Here is a 23,484-nt window from a genome sequence, read left to right as displayed (position 1 = left end):
TAAACAATACACGAGAGCTCTCCTGTCATATACACTATATGTAGTCTGGAGTGTTGAGCAAACTTGAGTTCCTGAGTTGTAATATCTATCTACGTATGGTATTTCCAATTTTGAATGTGTGCCACTACCAAGATAATAATGCTGTACAATTTTGAATGGTGGTAGTTTCTGTATGGCAGTCCAGCTGAACTATTTTGATGTACTGCTTAATTTTTGAATTTTATTTTTTAAGTTGTATAATTTATTTTCTTGCAAAATAAAAATGTAATATAAAAGACTTTTCATTTAGTGAGCTATTTTGGTGTCTTCCCCTGCGAAAGTTTTAAGCCTAATTCACGTGCTGCTCCTGCAAAATGCCACGGTATGAAATTTGCCTGATTCCAAGTCCCAAAGTCTGTTACGATCAGAGTGCTAAAAAGAAAGGTAAAGACTTCCAGTTCCTTTCTTGTTCTGATTTTTCAAGTACTTAAGGTTATATGTAGAGCTATTTAGTCTTCCAAATTGTATTTAAAGATGAGCTGTAGTCTTTCAATTCAAGCATATCACAGCCTGCCGTGCCAAAAGGGGCTGGAGGTGCCCGAGTTGCTGTGTACAGCCTTCTTAAAAAGCGTGGTGTCTCTGTGGAACTTCCTGACATGTACCTGGGTTGCTGAATGTTTTGGTTGATTTGTCTCTGAAATTTCTTAGAGTGTCATTGAAAGCTCCTGGTGGTGTCACCGGGTTGTTGGGACCCTCAGGTACCTGCTGCTGCAGCAGACAAACAGCCAGTCGATGGCCCTGATGGGTGCTTTCACTGTAATGAAATGAACTGTTTCTTCTCTGACTGTCCTTGCCTTTTAATGTGAACCTCTTCTTACATTTCAACTCCTTTTTTTTCCAAAGTGCACCAGCTAACATCAGTGGTTTGTGCTTTCTGGTATGTGCAAAGGTTAGAACTACTTGTATGGGATATAAAGCTATTTTTGCGTGACTAGTCTGTTCCTGCAGGCAGAACTTTGATAGCAGGCTGACGTTATTTTCAGAGGTGTTTAGTCTGTTAGGGCAGTGTAGTCTTTCTGAGCAATGGTTTTCCAGGTGGAGTTGTTCTCTAGAAATATGCCACTTATCATAGGAGTTGCTTACCTGAATCAACTCCTACCAGTGTAAATTTATTACTATTTAGGTAGAAACATTGACCTAAGTATGAAAAAGAAAAAAACCAAACCCTAAACCTGCTTCATGCTTCTGACAAACTAAGAACTTGGCTGGCTTGCTTGCTTTCTTTGCTTTACATGTCAACATAGAATCATCAAATCATTTAGGTTGGAAAAGACCTTTAATATCATCAGGTCCAACCATTAACCCAGCATTGCGAAGTTCCACCATGTCCCTAAATGCCACATCTACACATCTTTTAAACACCTCCAGCGGTGGTGACTCAACCACTTCCCTGGGCAGCCTGTTCCAATGCTTGACAACCTTTTCTGTGAAGAAATTTTCCCTAATATCCAATCTAAACCTCTCCTGGCACAACTTGAGGCCATTTCCTCTTGCCCTATGGCTTGTAATTTGGGAGAAGAGACCGACATCACCCTGTTGCAGCCTCCTTTCAGGAAGGTATAGAGAGCGTTAAGGTCCCCTCTGAGGCTCCTTTTCTCCAGGCTGAACAGCCCCAGTTCCCTCAGCTGTTCCTGACAGGACGTGTGCTCCACTCATGACGTCTCTCTTCTCTTTGTAGGTGTGGACATTGTGCCTTCATTTCACCCTCATTTATTGTAGTGATGGAGATCTGCTGTGTAACTTCAGTTGGATACTGTGCTCCAAGTCCCACATGTGATCTCCAATGCACCTGTAAGAGAGAACAGTTGGGGTTGTGTAGGCTGCTGCTTTGGTCTGCTGATCTGGGGCACATCAAAGCAAACCTCGCCTCCCGAGCTAAGGAGGAGCAGTGTGGTTGGTTTTAATAGTCTAAAAGACTGAACGCTGCAAATTAGTGACTTTGAAATGAGTACATTATAGCTGTTCTTGGTGAGCAGAGCTGCTGAAAGAATTAAAGAAGGAGTGCAGTGTAGTTTGCTTTGTTTTTAAGACCACGGTCTAATATTATATATATGCAGCTTAGGATTTGCCATCTATCGCGGTCATTGATTTCTACTGCTGAAGACACTCGGGAAATTACCACACCTCCTGCATTTTCTGTAGCAGGCGGTTGGAATCCGCCAAGCCCAGGTAAAAATGCAGGATTTATTGCACTGAACAGGCATGTCCCAGCTTCAGCCATCGCTTCTGAAGGAGCAGAGGAGGTGTGAAATGAGCTGCTGGCTGAGGTGCATCACCTAGTGCTGCAGCCAGCCGTGGTGGCAGCAGACTGGCTGGTTGCCAGCAGCTTTTCACTAGGTTCTGCACCAAGTGGCATGAAGGAAATGGCCGGGGCTTCAGCTGGGAGAGAATTCAAACACGGATGTGACTGAGCTTTACAAAGCAAAAAGGCAGAGAATAAGGCAGAAATGTTTTCACAGAATCCTGTAACATCACCACTAGGGCTGCTTGATAAAACCAGTAGATTGGTCTAAAATGCTGAAAGAGGACCTGTTTCCCCAGGACGCTGGGGCTCAGTGGGTTCAAAAGGGGCTAGACAAATTCATGGGTAACCGATAATAAAACTAGTGTTAAAGTGATGATATGCCCTCTAACATCACTAACCAGTGAAGGTGGATGCTGGGGAAGCCCAGAGAAAGCGCCCTGACTCTTGTGCTCGACCTCAAGTGCTGGCTGTAGGGGGGTGCTCATCTCCTACAGTCCCTCTGGAATCTGGAATTCTAAATACGAATTATCCTGAAACATCTTAAAGCCTTCCCAGAGGAAAAGGGCTAAAGAAGAAAGGCGGGGGAATGGAGGGGGCACACACAACAAAAAGCCCCAACCAATTGGCTAGAGACAGTAACAGATGCAGGAGAAGAGGAGGAAGATGTATGAAGATCACCGGACCAGGACTGAAGATGTAAATCGCTGGGGAGCACCAGCAGAGCACCCTTGTCAGTGATCACCCTCTCCTGAAGGTGAGCAAGCAGCCCCTGGCTGCTGCGTCATGGGGAGGAACACAAATCCCACAGGCAAAAGGGTTTCTTCCCTGCTCTTCCTCCTGCCGTTTGGCCAGGGTGAGGAGGAGGCTGGCCTGGGCACCCTGCCACCCGTACAGGGCCGGGGGGGAACCGTGTAAACAAGCAGATGTGGGGGGAAGCGCAGCCCAGACTGCGGGGAGATGGGCAGCACTGCTGTGTGTCCCAGGGCGCTCCTGTGCGCTCAAGGGAATGCTGGCGGTGATGGGTTTTTGTCTGGCCTAGGAAAGGCATTCTTTATGGTTTTGGGGTTTTTTTATATTGGATTAGAAGATTTGTGCCCTGAAATATATTTATTGACTCTGGGGAGGGCATATTTCTTTCTTCTTCCCTTCTCTCGGCACTGGAGTTCTTGCTCAGCCTAACTAAAAGTTTAAAAAACTAACGTTATTTCAAGAGTACCTGCTGTCTTCTTGGAGACTCCGAGTTGCAGAATAATTAAATCATTTTATTATAGTGCTATGTTGTATCTTCTAAATACCATGGAGTCAATCATTACCTTGCTGAAAACTGGTAAATTGCCCCTATCCTTTAGGCCAGGGATGTGCTGCTTTGTGTATTATGATAGCCATAGTTCAGCAGTGTCCTAACCAGAAGACCATCGCACTCCAAGGAGTCGGTGACCCACACACCAGTTAACCTGGGAAGGTGTAGGTTATGTTACAGCACAGCTATGCTGTGACTATGGCCCGGGTGCAGTTTGGCCTTCTGGTCTCTCCTGTGCTACACCTATCCCCCCAGCACAGAAAATACTTGGCCAGCTAATTGTAATTAAGGAACCTGTAGGAGGAGCCCTCTCCTGTCATTGGCAATTGCACCACCTGCATGTTGTCTTTATCCAAAAATGAAGCAGCCTGTTCTCAGGTGAACATCGTTTGGCAGTATGAGTGATGACCAGAATCATTTTCTTCTCAGAAGATCCTACAAGAGCTCTAAAGACCAAAACATTGGGAAACCTCTTCATGCAGGATCTGCACCATGGGCTGTGCCCCGACTGGAGATGTGTCTAATGCTGCAAAGCTCGGGGGTCCCAGCATTGGAGGGGAGGTAAGATTCTCTTTACTGGCCTCTTTTTCCTTCTCATGTGAGCTCCAATAAGGGGCCTGTTAACATCTCGGAGAGTCCTCGTGCCTTTCTGGCTGAGATGATAGGAATGTTAGTCCTGGGGCATAAGCAGACTGTATCCCTGAAAAAGGGCCTTATACTGCAGGAGTAAAGGCAAAGTTAAATAAGAGCTTCCTCTTTTTTTGTTCTATATGTTTTTTGGCATTACTCATGCCTGAAAAATATCCTCATCTGACCAAGCTGGATGTCTTTCCTATGTGATACATATATATTTTCAGGGTAAAATCTTCAGATCTTCCTGGGTCAATATTTGTGAGTTCTGGTGTTATCTCTGGCTTGTACTTGATAACTTCGGCTCTAAATCGAAGGGCTGGACTAGATCGGCCAAACTCTCAGAACATCAGCTACTGACAGCCAAGCAAGCAGAGTGCAAATGCTTCCTTCATCTGGGCCAGTCCCCACCAGGCTCTTGCCGTGTGTGCAGAGAAACTGTACACATATATAGAAAGCAAGAAGTAATTTAATTTTGAAAGCAGACAGAGAAAAAGTGAAATCCTCTCTCAAAGGAAAGTGAATGAGAACAGAAAATGAGCTGAAGCAGTTTTAATAAATGTTAGGTTACAATGTGGAACGAAATTAATTACAAAAAGCCCAGTCAAGATAGCAAGTGGATGGTAACATTGTTGGATACTCCTGCTTTTCAGATGTAACGGTTGGACTTGATCTTAAAAGGTCTTTTCCAACCTAGTGGATTCTATGCTATGTCCAAATGCTTCTTGGCATTTCAGATTGTGGTCTGAAGGGAAGGAAAGGGGTAAGTAAATGCTGCTTTAGCTGGCTTGTAGACATCAGCTCCAGGGAATGTAGCTGTCAGTTGTGGGTTACTGTAACAGACTCCTTTAGGAATTAAAAAAGTGGTTGAGGAGAAGGCAAGCAAGACTGATTAGAAACAGATACAGAACTGCTTGTCCTACACAGTGTGCAGCAGCACGGTTCACAGGGGATGTCATCTTGTCTTTTGAGCCTGTTCTTTTGAGATGTAAAGCTCAAGACCAGGAAGGACCAGGCTTTTCCTGGCCCACCTCTGTGCATGTTGGTTAGATAGAGTGGAGGGAGGCACTGTCAGGCAGGCAGACAGCTGTAGAGATTTAATACTCGCCTTCATCTAGAACGCCAGAAGCAAAGAGCATGAGGTGGAAGGAAACAAAGTGTAGGACTGTGGAACCGCTATGGGCATCCTGAGATTGAGCTGTGGTCAAGCAAGTACCAACCTTCCTGTAAAGGCAGCTGCCGAGGTGGCTCACAGCCAGGTTTGAGCTCTGGGGTAACAGATATTTAAGCCACAGCCAGACAGGACGGAGTTTAATGGGAATTAAGTTGTTGGCTTTTCTGAAGCCAGCATGCAGCTACGGCACAAGGGCATGCCAGGCTCAGGTGCACCCCAGCACCTGTATCCCCACAGTCCCGGTAACTGCAGAGGTGTGCTTCTGACAAGGGTTCCACACGGGCATTCGTTTCTGTGGCTCGTTTCAGCTTAACGCTGACGTGTGGGTTGGCCGAGGGCTGGCAGAGCACTGCCTCAGCGTTGTTTTCCCTTCCCCAGGGAGAAGGAACAACCCTGGGAGCCGGTTCTCGCCCCGCAAGGCTCTTCCACGCCCTCTTCATACCGCTACTAGTTATTTTTCTTAGCACGGACACCAAGGTTGTCCGCCCCGCACCGGGGCGGGTGTCCCCCCGCAGCCTCCCGCCTCCTCCTCAGGGCGGGCTGCGGCGCCCCCGTTCCGCCCGGTCCCTAATCCGCAGCACCGGCGCCGAAAGAAACGCGCCTATCACCGCTGAAAGGGTTCCGAGGAAGGGCGGGGGTGCCCTGACTGCGGCAGGAGCTCCCGAGCACCGGCCGGGCACCCACCGGCCCCCGCTCAGACCCGGGGTACTGACCCGCCCGCCCTCAGCGCCTCAGGGGCCGCGCCCCACCCCGCCCGGCTGACACTGCCGCCCGCCTTCCAGCCCAGCCAATGGCAGGGACGCGACTGGCACAGCTGTCGGCGATAGAGCCAATGGGAGCTGGGAGAGGGGCGGGGCATCGCCGTCTATAGGCCGAGGTGGGGGCGGCGGTGAAGGTGACGGGGGCGGCGGGCGGCAGCATGGCGGCGGTGGCGGCGATCCGGGGGTGGCGGCGCCCGGCCGCGGAGCTGCTGCGGGTGAGGCGGCGGTGCGCGCCCAGCCCTTCCCTGCTCCTCTTCATCCCTGCGCAGCCCGGCCGCGCCGGCACACGGCCAAGGTCACACCCGCCTCTGCGGCGGGGAGAGCTGCGCCCCCTCACCTCACCCCTGCGGCGCGGCGGGAGAGAGGGCGGGAGCGGGTCCCCGGCCCGGGAGGGAGCAGCAAGTCTGGGGCCGGCTCCCGCCGCGGGGTCTCGGCCGGCGCAGCGGTGTCTGCCGCCGGCATGGTCAGGCCGTGCCGCCCCAGAGCCGACGGGTCGGTGAAGGGTGGCCCCCCCCGGCGCAGCCCCGCGCCGGTGCCGCGCTAAGCCGGCGGGACCTCTAGCCGCGATTTTGAGAGCGGCTTTTTCCACTGCCTCAGGACCGGCTGTCGGCAGCCGCTGCGCTGGGCCCTCCCCCGGCTCTGCAGCCCGTTCCTTCGCAGCTCGGGGCCCTGTATTCGCCTGTTCCCGCCGCAGCGGTGGGCATGTGTGGCAGCTGTCAGAGGCTTTCTCTCGCCAAGGCCAGCAGAGGAATCGGGTGGGCAGGCGCGCTGCCTTGCTGGGCCTGAGGCAGGGTCATCAGGAGGTGCGGTGCTGTCCACAGAGCTCCGTGCGGGGCTGCGCTGGGGCGCTCCTGGCTCCACCGGGGTGCCTGGCTTACATGGAGCGCTGCACGTCCTGTCACTGCACTAGGGAGAAAAGGGCAGGGGGAGCACCTGCACCGTGCTGGATTGCACCCGTATCGCCATGTGCACAGCTGCAGGCTGCGTTCTACCGCTTGTAGAAGTGCTTGGGGTTGGTTTTTGTTTAAAAAGCCTGTAATTGACACAGAGCATGAGCACCACTAGCAGATGCCAGTTACGCGTCGAAGACTGTTGTGTTGTTTGTCCGGTTTAAAGCAAAGGTGAACTTCAGGTGTTGTCCAGTAAGGACATGTTAGTTTGCTTTACCCTTGAAAGTGCTGTTATTAAAGCCCTGCAGCGACAGGCTTCGTTTTCAGGTAGAACTTTAATTTAAAACTTCCTGCTGATTATTGCAACCTGAGCTGGGGAGGGGGAAAAATTATAAATCCAAAACCAAACCAACCCAAAACAAACCCAAACAGCTAATAGGAAAGCAGTAGGGAAAAAAATATGTCTTTTGTTGGTGGAAGGTTGTCAAATGAAGAGAGAAACAGACTAAGTTCCCATATTGTGGACACAATGGCAGAATGCATTCTTTGATGTATAAAACTCACGGTGTTTTGTGGTGTCCTTAAGTAGTTATTTTTAATTAGTATTTATCTAACTGTAATTCAGTAATGACCAGAAGTTTCCAATGTACTGAAATGTTGTCTAAGGAAATGGCCAAGGAAGTGGTTTAAAGCACTAATTGAAAGATCATTCTGTTAACATATGTAACAGTGCCTACAGATAGAGGTTTGTATCTTTACACTGCTTATTTAGATAAATCTAGTAGCTGCTGAATTAGCCTGCTCAGTTAATTTTTTTTGTTGGCTTTATTATCATCTTTTGTTGCAGCATTCTGAGTTCATTATCCTCATTTTTGTTCATGAAACACCAGTGGAAGGAAGCCGTAGATGCAGTCTGCCACTGTTTAAAGAGCAGTGAAGTTACTGTTAGGAAAGAATAAACCAAAGTCCAGAGAAGCAGATAGAGAGACTAGTAAACTTTTTCAAGATAGCACCACTCACTGCCTGGTCTAGACATACGTTATCTGTGCACATAACAGACTTGGCCAAAACGAATTGGGTTTTGTTTTTAACGGAGTGCCTGTTTATTTTTCAGAAAATATTTTATCACAGATGTTCTGGTAAGAGAGCACTTTCTTAAAAGGCAGGTTATGATTTTTAATTCAGTATTTTTTCCATTGTTTCTTAGATATTATTTTTTTAAATAACGACTCCTGTGAAAATGGTGCATTACTGAAATGTCACGGCATTGGCTTTCTTGGTATGAAATTCTGAGGACTTTCTTCTTTTCAGGCTTTGAGGTGCACAAGCCGTGGCTACGCATCACAGCGTACTTTAAATGTAAGTACAAAGCATCTGGTGTACATTCTGACTGTAATAAATCACTGGTTTAAATTTGTTTCTTGATTAATGAGGATTTTTTAGAAGTTATGACAAAAAATCCATATTGAAGCAATGTGACTTGTGCCCAAGTCACACTTTAATGCAAAATCTGGAATAAAAGTCAGATTTCTTTTTTTATTATGGCTTGCTAATAGCTAGTGTGGGACAACACTGGTGAAAGTGTGTCAGCTAACTTCAGTGTAATGCAACTATCTGCCTGTTCCTGGAAAACACAGCTGATGCCAGCTGATCCAGCTGAGGTTATTTGAATGTTGTCCTGGAACTTGCTGGTACAATGTAAAAGATGAGGACAAGTAGGTTACTATCACTGAAGTCAACCATGATGAAGAAGGGGTTCCAGAAACAGCCCTTCTTAGTTTAAAACAGGTATAATTTGTGTCTGTTTGCTTGTTTAATATTTTTTGTAGTGTTTTCTTTCTTTGCGTGTCTCTAAATAAAGAATTCATGGTGAGACCCTGTAAAGCTTTGTGTCCAACTTCCACAGGAACCAGCACAGCTGGAGGTCTTCCTCGCTGCTTCTAAATAGCTGTCTGGGGCAGCCAGAGGTCAGAAATGTGCATCAGCTTGCTGCCAGTTCCTTGTGCTGCTCTCACAGGGTTAGCAGGTAGACACGTTGATGTAGCAGTAAAGCTAAGAGGCAAAATAAGAATAAATCTGTTTTGTGGGGCTACTAGGTATAGAACTGAATAGCTGAATGCCATTCCATGTCTTGAACTACTGCTTATGTGTTATGCTGGGTCCTGGGCTTTTGAATATGTCCAAGGATGGAGACTCCATAACCTCCCTGGGCAACCTGTGTTCAGTCACAGTGAAATGTTCACAGGGAAGCTCCTGTGTGTCAGTTTGTGCCCGTTGCCTCTGGTCCTGTCACTGGGAACCACTGAAAAGAGCCTGGCTCCCGTCTCCTTTGCACCCTCCCTTCAGGTATCAATCAATACATGTGGATGAGGTGCCCCTGATCTTGCTTTTCTCCAGGCTGAACAGTCCCAGCTCTCTCAACCTTTCCTTGTGTGACGGATGCTCCAGGCCCTTAATCTTTGTGACACTTGGTTGGACTCTCTCTAGTGTGTCCAGGTCTTTCTCATACCTGGGAGCTGAGCACTGGACACAGCACTCCAGGTCTGGCCTCACCAGGGCTGAGCAGAGGGGAAGGATCACCTCCTTTGACCTGCTGGCAATGCTTTGCCAGTCCAGGATGCCATTTGCCTTCTCTGCTGCATGGGCCCTTTGCTGCCTCATGGCCTTGCATGCATGCTCATGGCTCATGTGTCCACCAGGACCCCCAGGTCCTTTTCTTCCGAACTGCTTTCCAGCTGGGCAATTCCCAGCATATGTTGGTGCCTGGGGTTGCTCCTCCCTAGTGCAGGACTTCGCATTGCTCCTTGTTGAACTTCATGAGGTTCCCTTTCTCCAGCCTGTTGAGGTCCCAATGGATGACAGCACAACCCCCTCGTGTATCAGCCACTCCTCCCAGTTTGGTATCACCAGCAAACACTGCCCCATCATTCAGATCGTTGATGAAGATGTTGAACAGGACTGGACCCAGAATTGACCTGGGGAACACCAGTAGCTGCTGGCCTACGACTAGACTTTGTGACATTGACCACCACCTCCTGGTGACTCCTGATGATTTTCTTGTTGGTCATGTTCCTGGAAATGGTTTCCAGCATTAGTTGTTTCATCACCTTCCTGGGGATCAAGGTGAGGCTGACTAGCCTGTAGCTCCCTGGGTCTTCCTTTCTTGAAGGTAGGAGTGGTGCTTGCTTCTCTCCAGTCCTCAGGCACTGCTCACGATTCCTGTGACCATTCCAAGATTATTGAGAGTGACCTTACAGTTTGCTTAAGTATTCCCTGACCTGATCTTCTTCCAAGGGTACATGTTCCTTGCTCTAGCCTTCCCCCTGGTCTCTGGGGCCTGGGATTCCTGAAGGCCAGTCTTGCCAGGTGAAGAAGGCATTCAGTATCCTAGCCTTTTCTATGTCCTGTGTCACCATGTCCCCTGCCCCATTTAGCAGCAGGACCACCTTTTCCCTAGGCTTCCTTTTGCTTCCTAGATCCTTATGGAAGCACTTCTCATTGCCTTTGTCATCTCTTGCCAGATTCAATTCCAGTTCAGCTTTGACTTTCATAACTTTGTCCCTGCATGCTCAGACAGTGTCTGCCAGGTTCCCTGTCCCTGTTTCCACCTTCTGTGTGCTTCTTTTCTGTGTATGAGTTCTTGTCATCCATGTAGCCCTCCTGGCATTTTCACCTGACTTGCTTTTTGTTGGAATGGACTGCTCTTGGGCTTGGAGGGGTAATCCTTGAACATGACCCAGCTTTCATTGCCCTGCTCCCACTTTGCTCCAGAGCCTTTGAGACTCTTGCAAGCATGATCTACCTGAAGCTGAATGCACTCCAGCTGTTCTGTCGCACCAAGGACAACACCCCAGCCCCTTGTCTTCTCAGCCTGTCCTTCCTAAAAAGTCCGTATCCCTGCATGGCAGCACTCCATCTACCACAGCTCCATGGTCCCAAGGTTGGAGTCCTGCAGCTGCACACCAATCTCCTTATATTTATTCCCCTTGCTGCATGCATTCATAAAGATTTATTTTAGTTCTCTGAAATACTTGCAGGATAAAAGTGAAGTTCTGACATCAATGAAAGAGTAAAAGTTGATATAGTTAAAAAACACTGGTACGTGTGTGTGTATGTGAGAGACACTGTGACTTTTATTCCATCCTTCTCCTCTTAGGAGGTGGTGATAGCAAGTGCTGTAAGGACACCGATTGGATCTTTCCAGGGATCTCTTTCGTCACTGCCAGCCACTAAACTTGGTTCCATTGCAATTAAGGGAGCAATTGACAAAGCAGGTATATGTAAATATTTTTTCTGTGACAAAGAAGAGCTCAGGTGACTCAGAACAGTATCAGTCTGTGTCTTAACTTGCTTGGTAAACAGAACGTCCTGGGTTTTCTGCTCCTGTGGCACTCTTAAGTCTTTATCCACAAATGTTGCTAAAAGTAAAGTAGACTGTTGGGCTTTGTTTTAGTCTGAATTAAGTGCTGCTTCTCAGAGCAGAATATTGCTTAGGGATATCTGTGCTAATCCAAATCTGACTGAACATGCTGATTGTTTTTCTTGTGTGGTTTTTATGACACAACTAAGCTGATGCAGAGGCTACTTGTTGCTGAAATCAGTGGCCCTTCCTTTCCCTGCCCATTTTTCCTAAGGGCACTTGTTAGGACACTCTTATGAGTCTATTGATGGATTCAAATCAGCATAAAACCCTTTTTAGGGGAAAGGAGGGTTAATTTTCTGTAAATTTGGCTTCCTGACACAGCATATTACAGGGACTTGGACACCAGGGTTGTTGCAAGAGATGCAGTGGAAGAGCAGGCCTGGTGGCAGCTACTTGTGGCCTTGGCTTGCCCCTGTTAAACAAATAAAACTGTTTCTTTACACTTAATTGTGGCAGGTAGAAAGTTTTCTGCATTTAACCATCCATGGAAATTGAACTTCTCAGGTGACCAGTGAGACTTGGAAGTGTTTGCTTTAGTTAGCTAACTGTAGCTTGTTCTTCAGGATAACAAAGCAATTCTTTCCTGCAGGGTCACCAGTTCACCATGGTTCCTGAATATGAGGGTAGAGATTTGGGATATACCCAACAGGGGCCTGTGTATTGTTAGTACCCAGGTTGGACATGGTATGTTTCATCAGTCTTTGGCAGAAAACTTCAGCGGGACGGTTGGTAGAAGGGAGTTACATCTCTGCAAAGAATCCTGACTGGAAACAATTTTGTTTTCTAGGTATCCCTGCAGAAGAAGTGAAAGAAGCATATATGGGTAATGTCTTGCAGGCTGGACAAGGACAAGCTCCAGCAAGACAAGCAGTCTTGGGTGCAGGTATTCATTTTCTTGATACGGGGTTTAAAGGTTTTCTGTCTTTCTGTAAACGGTGTCCATTATTGAGCTATGAGTTACAGCAAAGTTGTGCCCAGACTTTTGCCCAAACAGCCTGTTTATACCTTTTCAGTCTTGAATGTTCTTAGAGGTGGGGATTGGGGTTTCAGGAGGAGGAATAGTTCTGGAATCACTTCCCGGATCTTCTTTCTCTCTGATTCTTCACTTGCTTGCCCCTTTATCAGGAGTCTGTGTTGGAAGGGGAGAAACAAGATTCTTCAGGAAGGATAAGAACTAGGGGTGAGGGTAGGTGAATTGCCCTGGCAGGCTAAATAGTGCAAGCTGGACACCCTGGGCTTAGGTAAAAATTGGTCCCACATGAAATATTGCTCAAACGCCAATAAGGTATTAGTCTACCCTTTAAATAATACCGTTGTTTGTACAACTTCTTTACTCAGGTCTGCCAATCTGCACTCCTACTACAACTGTCAATAAAGTCTGTGCTTCAGGAATGAAATCAATCATGATGGCAGCGCAAAGCCTGATGTGTGGGAGTCAGGTATGTGAATTCTAGTGCTGGTGTATGGAAGAAAACCACACAACTGATGTTGTAGATCCTGTTCTACTAATGAGAGTGATTTTTGATTTTGGACTGTCTTTCGGCTGGGATAACAAAGCTAATCATCTAGGCTTTGTTTTGCTTATGCAAAACCTTAATTTTATAGTCACTTAAGTGTGTTTTGGTTTAAAACGGAAAAAAAATACTAAAGTTAGGAAATTGTCAGGTATATTTTTTGACCTGAGCAGATAAAGTGGTTTTTTTGGGGGGTTGGGGGGTATTTACATCTTCTCCTATTGTCCTTCTCCCTCCCCAACCCCCAAAAAATTATTTTCAAGCTTTGTAGTTTGCAAAATTGAAGACATTTTTATAGATTTAATTTTTGCTGAAACACATTTAATCTTGACATTCAGACTTCTAACACATAATTTCAGTATACACATTAAAGCAGTGTTGTTCCCAATTACATTAAAGGTGTTTCAGGGTTTTTTTATTGCTTTAGGAGATGTGAAATCTATTGTTGCTTATTGGGCATTTTCATTGAAGAGCTTGATGGAAGAGAATTGCCCATCTCTGTCAGCTGTGTTCTAAGATTCTCAATACGGTGGGGAAAATAGCCTCACTTAATGGGAGGGTTGCAGAATACACCATGTTCAGCAAGCCATTAAATGCTATGCAGCAAAGAGTGTGGGAGAAGTGTGAATGTGAAGAAAGACATTGCAGTTTTGTGTTTGATTCCATGCTCAAAGCATCTTGGCAACATCTCCCCTTCCCTGAAGTGAAAGTATTGTCCGTTCAGTATATGTTTTTGGTTTACAAAGTAAGTGGTTTATAAGTGAGAAATGTCCTTACTATTGGGTTTTGTTGTTGTTTAGAACAAAAGTAAAGCATTTAAGTTTTGTTGTCCCTTCTGTGAAGATAACAGTATAGCTGAGTAAGCAGCTGCTTAGTGCTGTGGCCTCGCTCTGTGGAGAACGGCCCTCTGTCCAGTGTCTGCTGAAACTTGGTAGGAGTCTTGTCACTGAACTTTGAACCAGCATGTCTGTGTAAACAGCTACATTTGTGTTTAGTCATTTACATCCAGTACCTGAGAGTGGCTGTGCGTTTGGTTGGCTTGACAGGCCATGAGCTCTGAAGAGAAGCAGCGTTTCCAGCTGAGCTGATCATACATGCTGTGCTGCCAGTCTCAGCAAAAGCAGACACTTGGCCAGGGATTACTCTCTTAGAGCTATCAATTATGGGGGTGTTTTTTGTATTTGTTCACTTTTCCTGGCTGTGGACTGTAAGGTATCTGTGGTGTGAAAGTCAGTGATGGTTCCCAGTGGCTTGAGTCAGCACACATCATCATATAAACAACTGTATTTACTCTGTCCAAGTCTTTCACTTTATGGAATTGAAATGCCAGGGACTCTTGTTCCTCTGGTATGTTGCTGCTTCCATATCTCAACTGCCTTTCCAGCATTCTTTCTTCTCTTTATCACTTCATGTCACTGTTCCTGGATCTAGTTTATAATCTATTCTGAACGACTTTTGGTATATCCCCACTATACAAAAAGATGTGGACAGGCTGGAAAGGGTCCAGAGGAGGGCCACAAAGAAGAACTGGGAAGCCTGTTGTGTGAGGAAAGACTGGGACAGCTAGGTTTGTTCAGCCTGGAGAATAGAAGGCTCAGGGGAGACCTTATCATCATGTTCCAGAATTTAAAGGGTGGCTACAGAGATGACGGAGACTCCCTTTTTACAAGGAGTCACATGGAAAAAACGAGGGGTGATGGGTACAAGTTAGTCCTGGGGAGATTTTGGTTGGACACAAGAGGAAATTTTTTCACAATGAGAACAATAAATGCCCATAATGATTCAGCTTGATTTAAGTTCAGTAATCATTAATTACCAATATCTCTTTTTTTTTGCTGGCCTTTTCAGATAAAACTATCTCTCTTTACATAATAAGATGAAACAATATTATGTAAAACTGCAGGTACTTGTAAATCTCTGTCCCTTTTTACTGGTCTCTTAGATTGTGACTGTTGCTTGCTCCATAGGGATATGCAGCTGTGAATAAAGAACAGAAATGAGAAATTTACAGAAAAAGAAACAGTTTAAAGTAAAATTTATAATTCGATCTTGGAAGCTTTTGAAGTAAAAGTGCAAGAGACTGACATGGCTCTTGCAGGTTTCTAAAGCTGCATACAAGACAAAAGTCCAGTTGTTCTGCGAGGGGGAGTTAACTGTCTTCAGCTGTTGATCCTGCTGTTTGCTTTTAAATGCATAAAGATTTTTTTCCTCTTTCTCTAAGACTCCTCAGAAATATGAAGCATCCTTTTTTAATTTGCTAATATTTGTTCCTACAAGAAGTCATAGAGAGCACACTGCATTATTGTTAATTTGAACTTGTTTCCTTTGAGCAGGATGTAATGGTTGCTGGTGGAATGGAGAGCATGTCTAATGTTCCCTATACAATGAGCAGAGGATCAACGCCTTATGGAGGAGTAAAGCTGGAAGACCTGATAGTAAAAGATGGGCTGACAGATGCTTATAACCATATCCATATGGTAAATATTCCTGCATACTGCTGAATTATCAACCATAGAGCTGGTGCAGCTTTGAATCGTTTGCTTATGATCATTATGAAACTGCTTCATTTAACCAACCTAGAAATGAGGAATAACTTTATCAGAGGAGGAAAAAGTCTTCCATTTTCGGGCTTCCTTTAGGAACTGTAATGGAGGGGCTAGACAGAAGACACTGTGTATTAATATTTATTTGTCCCTGATTGAAGTCTGAATAGCCTAGAGCAGGGATTAAAACAAAAATAATCTGCTACTGATAGATTGCTGTTGCTCTGTCTTGGGGGACAGCAGTCAAGTTACTTGGTGTCTTTGAGGGTACGTACTTGGTATGGTTCAGGAGGCTCTCATGTTTTTTCCCTCCCCCAATGTACATACCTCATATCTTCTGTTGGAAGGTTTGATTTGGCTGATAAGCTTACTTATCACATGGCAGCAACTGCAAGCTTAGGCTGGGTTTGGAAAACAAGGGATATGAAGGTAGTGAAGAACAAGCACCAGGGAAGAACAGTTTGAAAGGAGAATGGCTACTTTCAGATCACGAGTATTTCTGACCTTTGCCTGTGGTAATTCACAACTGTGGGACATTACTGACTGATCTGTTAGTGTTCTTGCTGGTGTACAGGAAAACATGTCTTGGAGAATATTCTGCTGTAATCCATAGATTTGATACAGACCTCACTGCTTCTGTGTGGGATGTATTTGTTTTGCAGTATAGAGCACTCTGTCTGGGCTGTTGGTTGAAATCCATTCCCACATTTCAGCTAAAATAGGTTCTGATTGTGAGGATTTTTATAGGAATGCAGATAGTGGCTTTGCTAGTTCCTGTATGCAGGGAGAAACTCTAGGAGTTGCTTTTAATACACAGAGTTTTAACAGATTGGGGCAATATTTCAGAACCTTTTGTCTTTACAGCCGCTGCAGGTTGCTCAGAACATGTTAACAGTCTGTGTGGGAATACTCAGGAAGGCCTATCCAGTGGCATTAGGAACTGACTCTGGTCTATGTTTTGGCAATACACTAAGCTGCTGGTGCCATGGAGACTTGAAATTCTTTAATAACTGCATAGAAGTGAACCTGCTTGTTTGAGGAATGTGGTACTAAAGGGTTTTGTGTCGATTCATGGAGTTTTCTACAGAAATGAAAGGTTGAACAAAACCTGTTAAAGAACAAATCCTTCAGGTTGACTAAATGAGTATCTTTTTTTTTCTGTCACCAGGTATTTAGGCAGTGTTGGTAATGAATAATGATTGTGTAATTACCATTGTGCTTCACCTGCACATAACTGATTGTTTCATTCTACTTACTTCATTCCAGTTAGTCGCCAAAAGGTGTACGTACTTTTATTTGTACAGTTTTTAGGGTATGAGATCCCGAAGGCTGAGCGAGCCCTGTGTGCTGAGCTGTTCTCTTAACCTTTGGAATGGGCAAGCTAATAACGGAATGAAAACACCAGTAAGATGATGAGAACAGACTGTTCTGTGGCTGAACAAAGATCTTCAGTCTCTGAAGACATCAGCCCCAAGCACTTTACAACTTACTTTGCATGCAGTTTTTTAACTTAGCAAAATTGGATGCTTCCTTCATGGCTTTAATAATCTGGATCCAGAAAGCATTTGCTAAATCTGAAGATTGTATTCCAAACCCAAAAGTTTGATTATGACTATAAATTAGAAGTGGGCACCAGATATTAGTCCCATTCCATTCAGGAAATCTGCTGGTTGAGTTTTTCAGTTACATTTCTACTTGCCATCTCCAGAAACACCAAACCTAAACGTGCCTGGTTTTCTCCAAGGGCAACTGTGCTGAGAACACCGCAAAGAAGCTCACCATTTCACGAGAGGAACAGGACACTTATGCCATAGGCTCTTACACCAAGAGCAAAACCGCCTGGGATTCGGGAATACTGAAAAATGAAATCGTTCCTGTCACTGTTTCAAAAAAAGGTACCATGGGAAGGTGTGATAAGTGAACTGTGTCTCTCATCAAAAGCTGTAACATTGTGTTCAGTGCAAATTGTGGTGTTTAGACATACAGATCGCAGGATTTTGGATTCTCTGTTATGCAGACATTCCGCTGAGCTGCAGGCAGTGACCTGTCATCTGGTTTTGGTTTCTTTAATGTTCTTTAGTGTTACAGGCCATATCTTCTTCCTCTTTTATGTAAGTGGAACACTGGCTATTGAATATAGCTAGTACGGCTTGAGGGCATCTGTGGTTTAATTTCCATACTAATTACCATAAAGATGTGTTCCTTGTCCCTTTCATTCAGCCATCAGGAATTATAAATGGATTTGCTGTGAATAAATTGGATTAAGGAATAGTTTTTTTCTTTCAGTTTTTGACATGCATTTTTACCTGTGTTTCTTTACATTTTTTGACTGAAATAGGTTGTTTAAATAAGGCAGCATTTAATCAAAGGACTGTGTTAGAATGTCTTAAGAATGGATTGTTCTGTAAAATACTAAACCAAATCTGAATTTCAGGAAAGCCAGACATAGAAGTAAAAGAAGATGAAGAATACAAACGGGTTGATTTCAGTAAAGTTCCAAAGCTGAAAGCTGTTTTCCAAAAAGAAAACGGTAAATATTGTTGAATTAACTGCTTAATTCCATACCAAGTGTAAGGATTCTGTGTTACAGTGAAGAGTCCTGTCCACAGAGCTTGAATGCCCAACAGTAGTCCATTAACCTTCAAATGTCTGAGATAACCAGCTGATGCTTCGCAACAGCATCACCTGGTTTGGATTAAAAGGTGATCTAAGAACTTTAAACCAGTGACAAGCTCTGTTTTGAACATTCACTGTAAGATGACTGGAACAGATTGGTTTCAATGTAGCTACTGCCTTGGTCTCCACCAGGTGTAAGCTCTTGTTTCAATGGGAGCTGGAGTGCCTGTACAGCTTCATAGAATGGTTTGTGTTAGAAGGGACCTTAAAGATCATGTAGTTCCAACCCTGCTGCTGTGGGCAGTGACACCTTCCACTAGACCAGGAGTTTCTTTCAAATGGTTGCTCCAAGCCCCATTCAGCCTGGCCTTAAATACTGCCAGGGATGGGGCAGCCACAGCTTCTCTGGGCAACCTCTGCCAGTGTCTCACCACCCTCACAGTATAGAATTTCTTTCTAATATCTAAACTACCCTTGTTCAGTTTCAAGCCGTTCCCCCTTGTCCTGTCACTACATGCCCTTGTAAAAGTCCCTCTCCAGATTTCTTGTAGGGCCCCTTTAGATATCTCAGGATTGTTACAAGGTCTCCCTGGAGCCTTCTCTTCTCCAGGCTGAACAGGCCCAACTCTCTCAGCCTGTCTCCATAGGAGAGGTGCTCCAGCCCTCAGATCATCTTCACGGCCTTTCTCTGGACCAGCACCAGTTGCCTGGTACTTCCCTGGATCTGTACTCAATCAATCTTTCTGGCCAAATCAAAGTTGCCACTTGTTCACAGCCTTTTTTGAGTTGTGTGAATTCAGTGTTAATGGCAGTAATGCAGCTGACATGGAAGGGATGATCCAAACCACCACCCAGATAAAGATACAAATAGATCTACTTGTTTAATCAATTTAAAAAAAACCCCAAACCACTAATTTTTAGTCAACTCAGTGCAACAGATATCACCATATTGTCAAGACCTTATATTTAAGGGCCTACGGTTAAAAAAGTTGTTAACAGAATATATGTAAGTTGTATCTCACTTTCCCCTCAGTTTAAACATTGTTTTACCTGTCCCAGGAACAGTTACAGCTGCCAATGCCAGTACTCTGAATGATGGAGCAGCTGCTTTGCTGCTGATGACTACAGAGGCAGCCAAGAGACTGAATGTCAAACCACTGGCACGGGTAGTAGGTAAGAGTGTTCTTTTCCTATCTTTGAGTACAGTCCCGGAAACAGCTCCCATAGTTTACTGTCCGACTGGGAGTGCTGCTCGAGCGGGTACCTGATGTCCCTGTGACAGAACGGGTGAGCCCTTGGGTTGCAGCTTCTCAGTACAGCCCTGGCAATCTCAAGTGTTGCACCAGCAGCTCTTGACCATAAATAGAATTTTCTATACGCAGTAACATTAAAAATCTGAAAATGTTATTGTGTGGCTCACTTCAGGCACTAAACTTTAGCTGTATCTCTTTCTGGACCATTCTATTCAGAATTTTTCTATCATCTTAGCTGGATTTGCTGCTTGCACGAGTGAAAATCATGTATGATAAAAACCAAAGGTCTTGAAACAGTTGTTGCTATTTTCCAGCTTTTGCAGATGCTGCTGTTGATCCTATTGATTTCCCCATTGCACCTGCATATGCAGTTCCCAAGGTAGGAATAAAACCGAGGGGTTTCTGCAAACCAACAGACTTTGTTAGCACTGATCTGTGGCTCACCCCTGATTAGGATTGAAATGATTATTACAACATAAATACAAAGAACACATGTTTTTCAGAGGCTCAAGGCTAGAATGCAGATCTCCAGAGTAATAAACTTCTCACACCTATTTTGAAAGAGAATATTGCTTATTGCTCTCTACAACTACCTGAAAGGAGGTTGCGGGGAGGTGGCTGGTCTCTTCTCCCAGGTAACAAGCAATAGGACAAGAGGTAGCAGCCTCAAGCTGCACCAGGGGAGGTTCAGATTGGATATTAGGAAAAATTTCTTCACCGAAAGGGTGCTCAGCCATTGGAACAGGCTGCCCAGGGCAGTGCTGGAGTCACCGTCCCTGCAAGTGTTCACAAACCGTGCAGACGAGGCCCTCAGTGCCATGGGTTAGTGGTGGCCTTGGCAGTGCTGGGGTCAAGGTTGGATTTGATGATCTTAAAGGTCTTTTCCAACCTGGTTGATTCTATGATTCTGTGATTGTTTTATACTGCTTTCACCAATTTTGGGCTTGTTTATACTTTTGAAGCTTTGCAGCTACTATGGCTAAAAAGGCAAAATAAATACAGTTGTACAAGTACAGCCAAGTTCAAAAAGGAACTGAAGACAAGTGTGTGGTGTGAGGCAGTACTCTCATTTAGATGCACTTTCTGTTACCAGTGGTCTTGGTGTGTGTGTGTGATGAAAACATTCTTGCCATAAAGTACTCCCCATTTCTTTTGTGAAAGCTCAAGTTTGTGCTTCAGTCTCTCAGTTTTGCTTTTTTTCCATCTGACAAAGAGGTTCTAAAATGTGAACTTGAATCAGACTATGGGCAGCCTGAGTCACCCCCTTCAAAACTGACCCTAGTTACTTCTGTAATTGCCTTCCCAATTTTTTCATCAGAGTAATTATTTCTGTTATTATTTCTAGATTCTGAGTGAGACAGGCCTGAAAAAGGAAGACATTGCAATGTGGGAAATCAATGAAGCATTCAGCGTTGTGGTGCTGGCCAATATTAAAATGCTGGGTATTGATCCACAAAAAGTAAACATGAATGGAGGTGCTGTCTCTCTTGGACATCCTATAGGGTAAGCAGAGTGAGCACTGGCTGTTGTTCCACACAGAGGCACTGTTTTCTAGCCATACTGCTAACACACCTTCATTCTCAAACGTAATGGAAGTAGGAAGGGAAACAGAAATTGCCTACCATCAAGTACATAGTGACTTCACTCAGGCATCGAGTTTCAGAGTACCTTGAAAAGAGCACAAGCCTATTTTTCTCTCCACAGTTAGTTATCACCTACTTTTACAAGGAGCTTGCTTGTTACCACAGCTGTGTGGATTTACGAAGTATTAAAACCAGATCACCATTAACATGACAGAACAAACCATCAAGTAGTTAAGCTAATCAAATTTACAGGTAAACTTATGAAAACAGTGAAGGATATGGTACAGGGACCTGTATTGTTCTTACGTGAGCACAGTGAAATTCCAGGTCTTGCCAAAGCATTTTTGGCAGTGACTCCAGAAGTCTCCAAGCACCTATTGCAGCAGACGGGGTGGTCTGGGGGATGTTGGTGTGTCTTTTGTTTGAAGTTGCCCTCTCTGGTTAGAGGAGTCACATCACCTGCTGTGTCCCCAGCAGCTGTAACTTACTCATGACCTGCCTTTATCCCATTAATCCTCCCTAAGAGTGATCATGCTCCACTGCCCAGGTCTGTGAGGAAACCTCTAACTAAATATAGGTATGAAGTAACTGTGTTGTACATCAGGAACAAGCAGGAGTACTTCATGGTTCATAAAATGCCCTGGCCACAGCATAATCCCACTGACACCTCCTCTGCAATATCAGCTCCTTCTGAGAAAGGAATATCTTTTTTTTTTTTTTGTCTCAAAAGTTAATTTTGACAGTCTAATGATGTAATTTAAATGTCTGATTTTGCACATTAGAGGGCTCAGAGTAGCACACTGCAGTATATCAAGTTATAAGCAAGTAAGAAACTGATGTTAATTGTTACTATCGATTGGTTTTTGTGGTAATTTGTTACCTTCTTTGAAAGAGCTTTGCTACATGCAGATATACTTCATAATATATGCACTGATTTTAGAGGTGATTTCCTTTTTCAAAAGACACTTTAGATAAACACAGAGTTTTTGTTTGTTTATGTGTAAGACTCTTTCTGGTACAGCTTGAGTAAAATAACCTGTATTGCACCTGAATGTAGGTGAAAGGGGGGTTGTGTATTTTTTCCCCTCCAGTGCATCAGTTCTATGTTCTGCCAACTGTCCTGCAGGGGTCAAATTAAGAATTTCCTTTGAATTAAGCTAAATACATTTTTTTTCCTGTTTTATTTAGCATGTCTGGAGCCAGGATCGTCGTTCACATGGCCCATGCGTTGAAACAAGGACAATATGGCCTTGCAGGAATTTGCAACGGCGGAGGAGGTGCTTCTGCAATTCTGATACAGAAGCTGTAGGCACAAACAGTGTCGGAAACAAAGCTGTAAATGCTCTCGGATCAAAGCATGAGTGGTACCTGGTACACCTTATTCATATAGAAGTGGATGAATTCCGTAACTGCTACTCTAAAATTTCTTAAGCTATCACTGATGCAGACAGCTGGGCTTTTACACTGAGGAAATGTAATAAGTTTTTATACAGTACAAATAAAAAATGTCCTATTATGATAATGTCTCAAGACCTGACAATAAAGAATGTTTGTTAACTGTGGCTCTCCGTCACTGACGTATGGTTTCTCAAATGCCACTGAAAAGGAATTCTCTTGGTCACTCACTTAGTGCTGCTACTAGTTTTTGCAGTTCTGTTGTTGCTTGATTTTCTTAACTACTGAGTGATTTTCATGGAAAAAGTACTCAAGGGTTGGGTTTCTGCTGTTGTATACTTTGAAGCCATGTCAAATGGAAAAAGGAGCCCTGCTATAGCACTCGCTTACCCTGGTCTGGGGGGAGCAGCAAAGCAGCTAGGAGAGATGGCACTGTAAATTACACATGCAAGTACTAATACAGCCTCAAGATGCTACTGCTCCATGGTTGTTCATATAAACCCCTGTGATGTGCAGTTCTAGCACTTGCTTTTAAGCAGAGGCAAACTGGGGAGCAGAAGACTACAGCTGCCCTTACTGCTGCTTCCCTAGGCAGTAGTGCCTGCTGCACTCCTGACTCCAGAGGTGAGGCCTCAGGACTGGGGGGAGAAGTTTGTATTGCAGGTGTGCGGAGACAGAGAGGAAAATGCTGTCCTGGAATGAATCATGTTCAAGATGTCATTGAGAGTTCATGCAGTTTCCTCAGCTGGCTTTTTAGCAGAGGGTAAAACTTGATTACTGCCCTAGTATAAAGCCTATTCCCCCTTACCCTGTCCTCAAGAGATAAGCATCAAACACTTCAATGTTTCTTAGCTGGGATTGATTTAGGGCAGCTGCTTTCTTAATTTTCATATGAATTTCAACAGACGTCATTTTCATGCACTGCCTGTCCTTACATTTCCTCCAGGAAGGAGAGGAATAAATACTTTGACTGGGATATAGTGGGATCTGGTTTTTCTAGGAAGGAATGTACTGGTGGAGGCAGCAGATGGACAGTGGGGTAAGAAAACTAACCTTTACTCATGCTCTAACACCTGCTCTGCTAAAAATTCCTTGCCCTATGACAGCAGCTTGGAACT

The 23,484-nt window shown here is 44.8% G+C and overlaps 1 protein-coding gene across 1 annotated transcript; it reads left to right on the top strand.

Moving 5' to 3' along the window:
* Positions 1–6,226: 6,226 nt before the first annotated feature.
* On the top strand, positions 6,227–22,533 carry ACAT1 (acetyl-CoA acetyltransferase 1). The gene is made up of 12 exons (XM_030473304.1): positions 6,227–6,364; positions 8,351–8,398; positions 11,196–11,313; positions 12,250–12,345; positions 12,801–12,901; positions 15,310–15,453; positions 17,264–17,414; positions 17,954–18,049; positions 19,195–19,308; positions 19,703–19,767; positions 20,734–20,891; positions 22,160–22,533. The coding sequence occupies exons 1-12, from the start codon at positions 6,308–6,310 to the stop codon at positions 22,278–22,280; spliced, it is 1,269 nt and encodes a 422-aa protein (XP_030329164.1). The 5' UTR covers positions 6,227–6,307; the 3' UTR covers positions 22,281–22,533.
* Positions 22,534–23,484: the final 951 nt, after the last annotated feature.

Source organism: Strigops habroptila, chromosome 2, assembly GCF_004027225.2.
Source record: "Strigops habroptila isolate Jane chromosome 2, bStrHab1.2.pri, whole genome shotgun sequence".
Classification (NCBI taxonomy): Eukaryota; Metazoa; Chordata; class Aves; order Psittaciformes; family Psittacidae; genus Strigops; species Strigops habroptila.
Note: the sequence above shows the minus strand (reverse complement) of the source record. Positions and strands in the feature narration are given on the sequence as shown.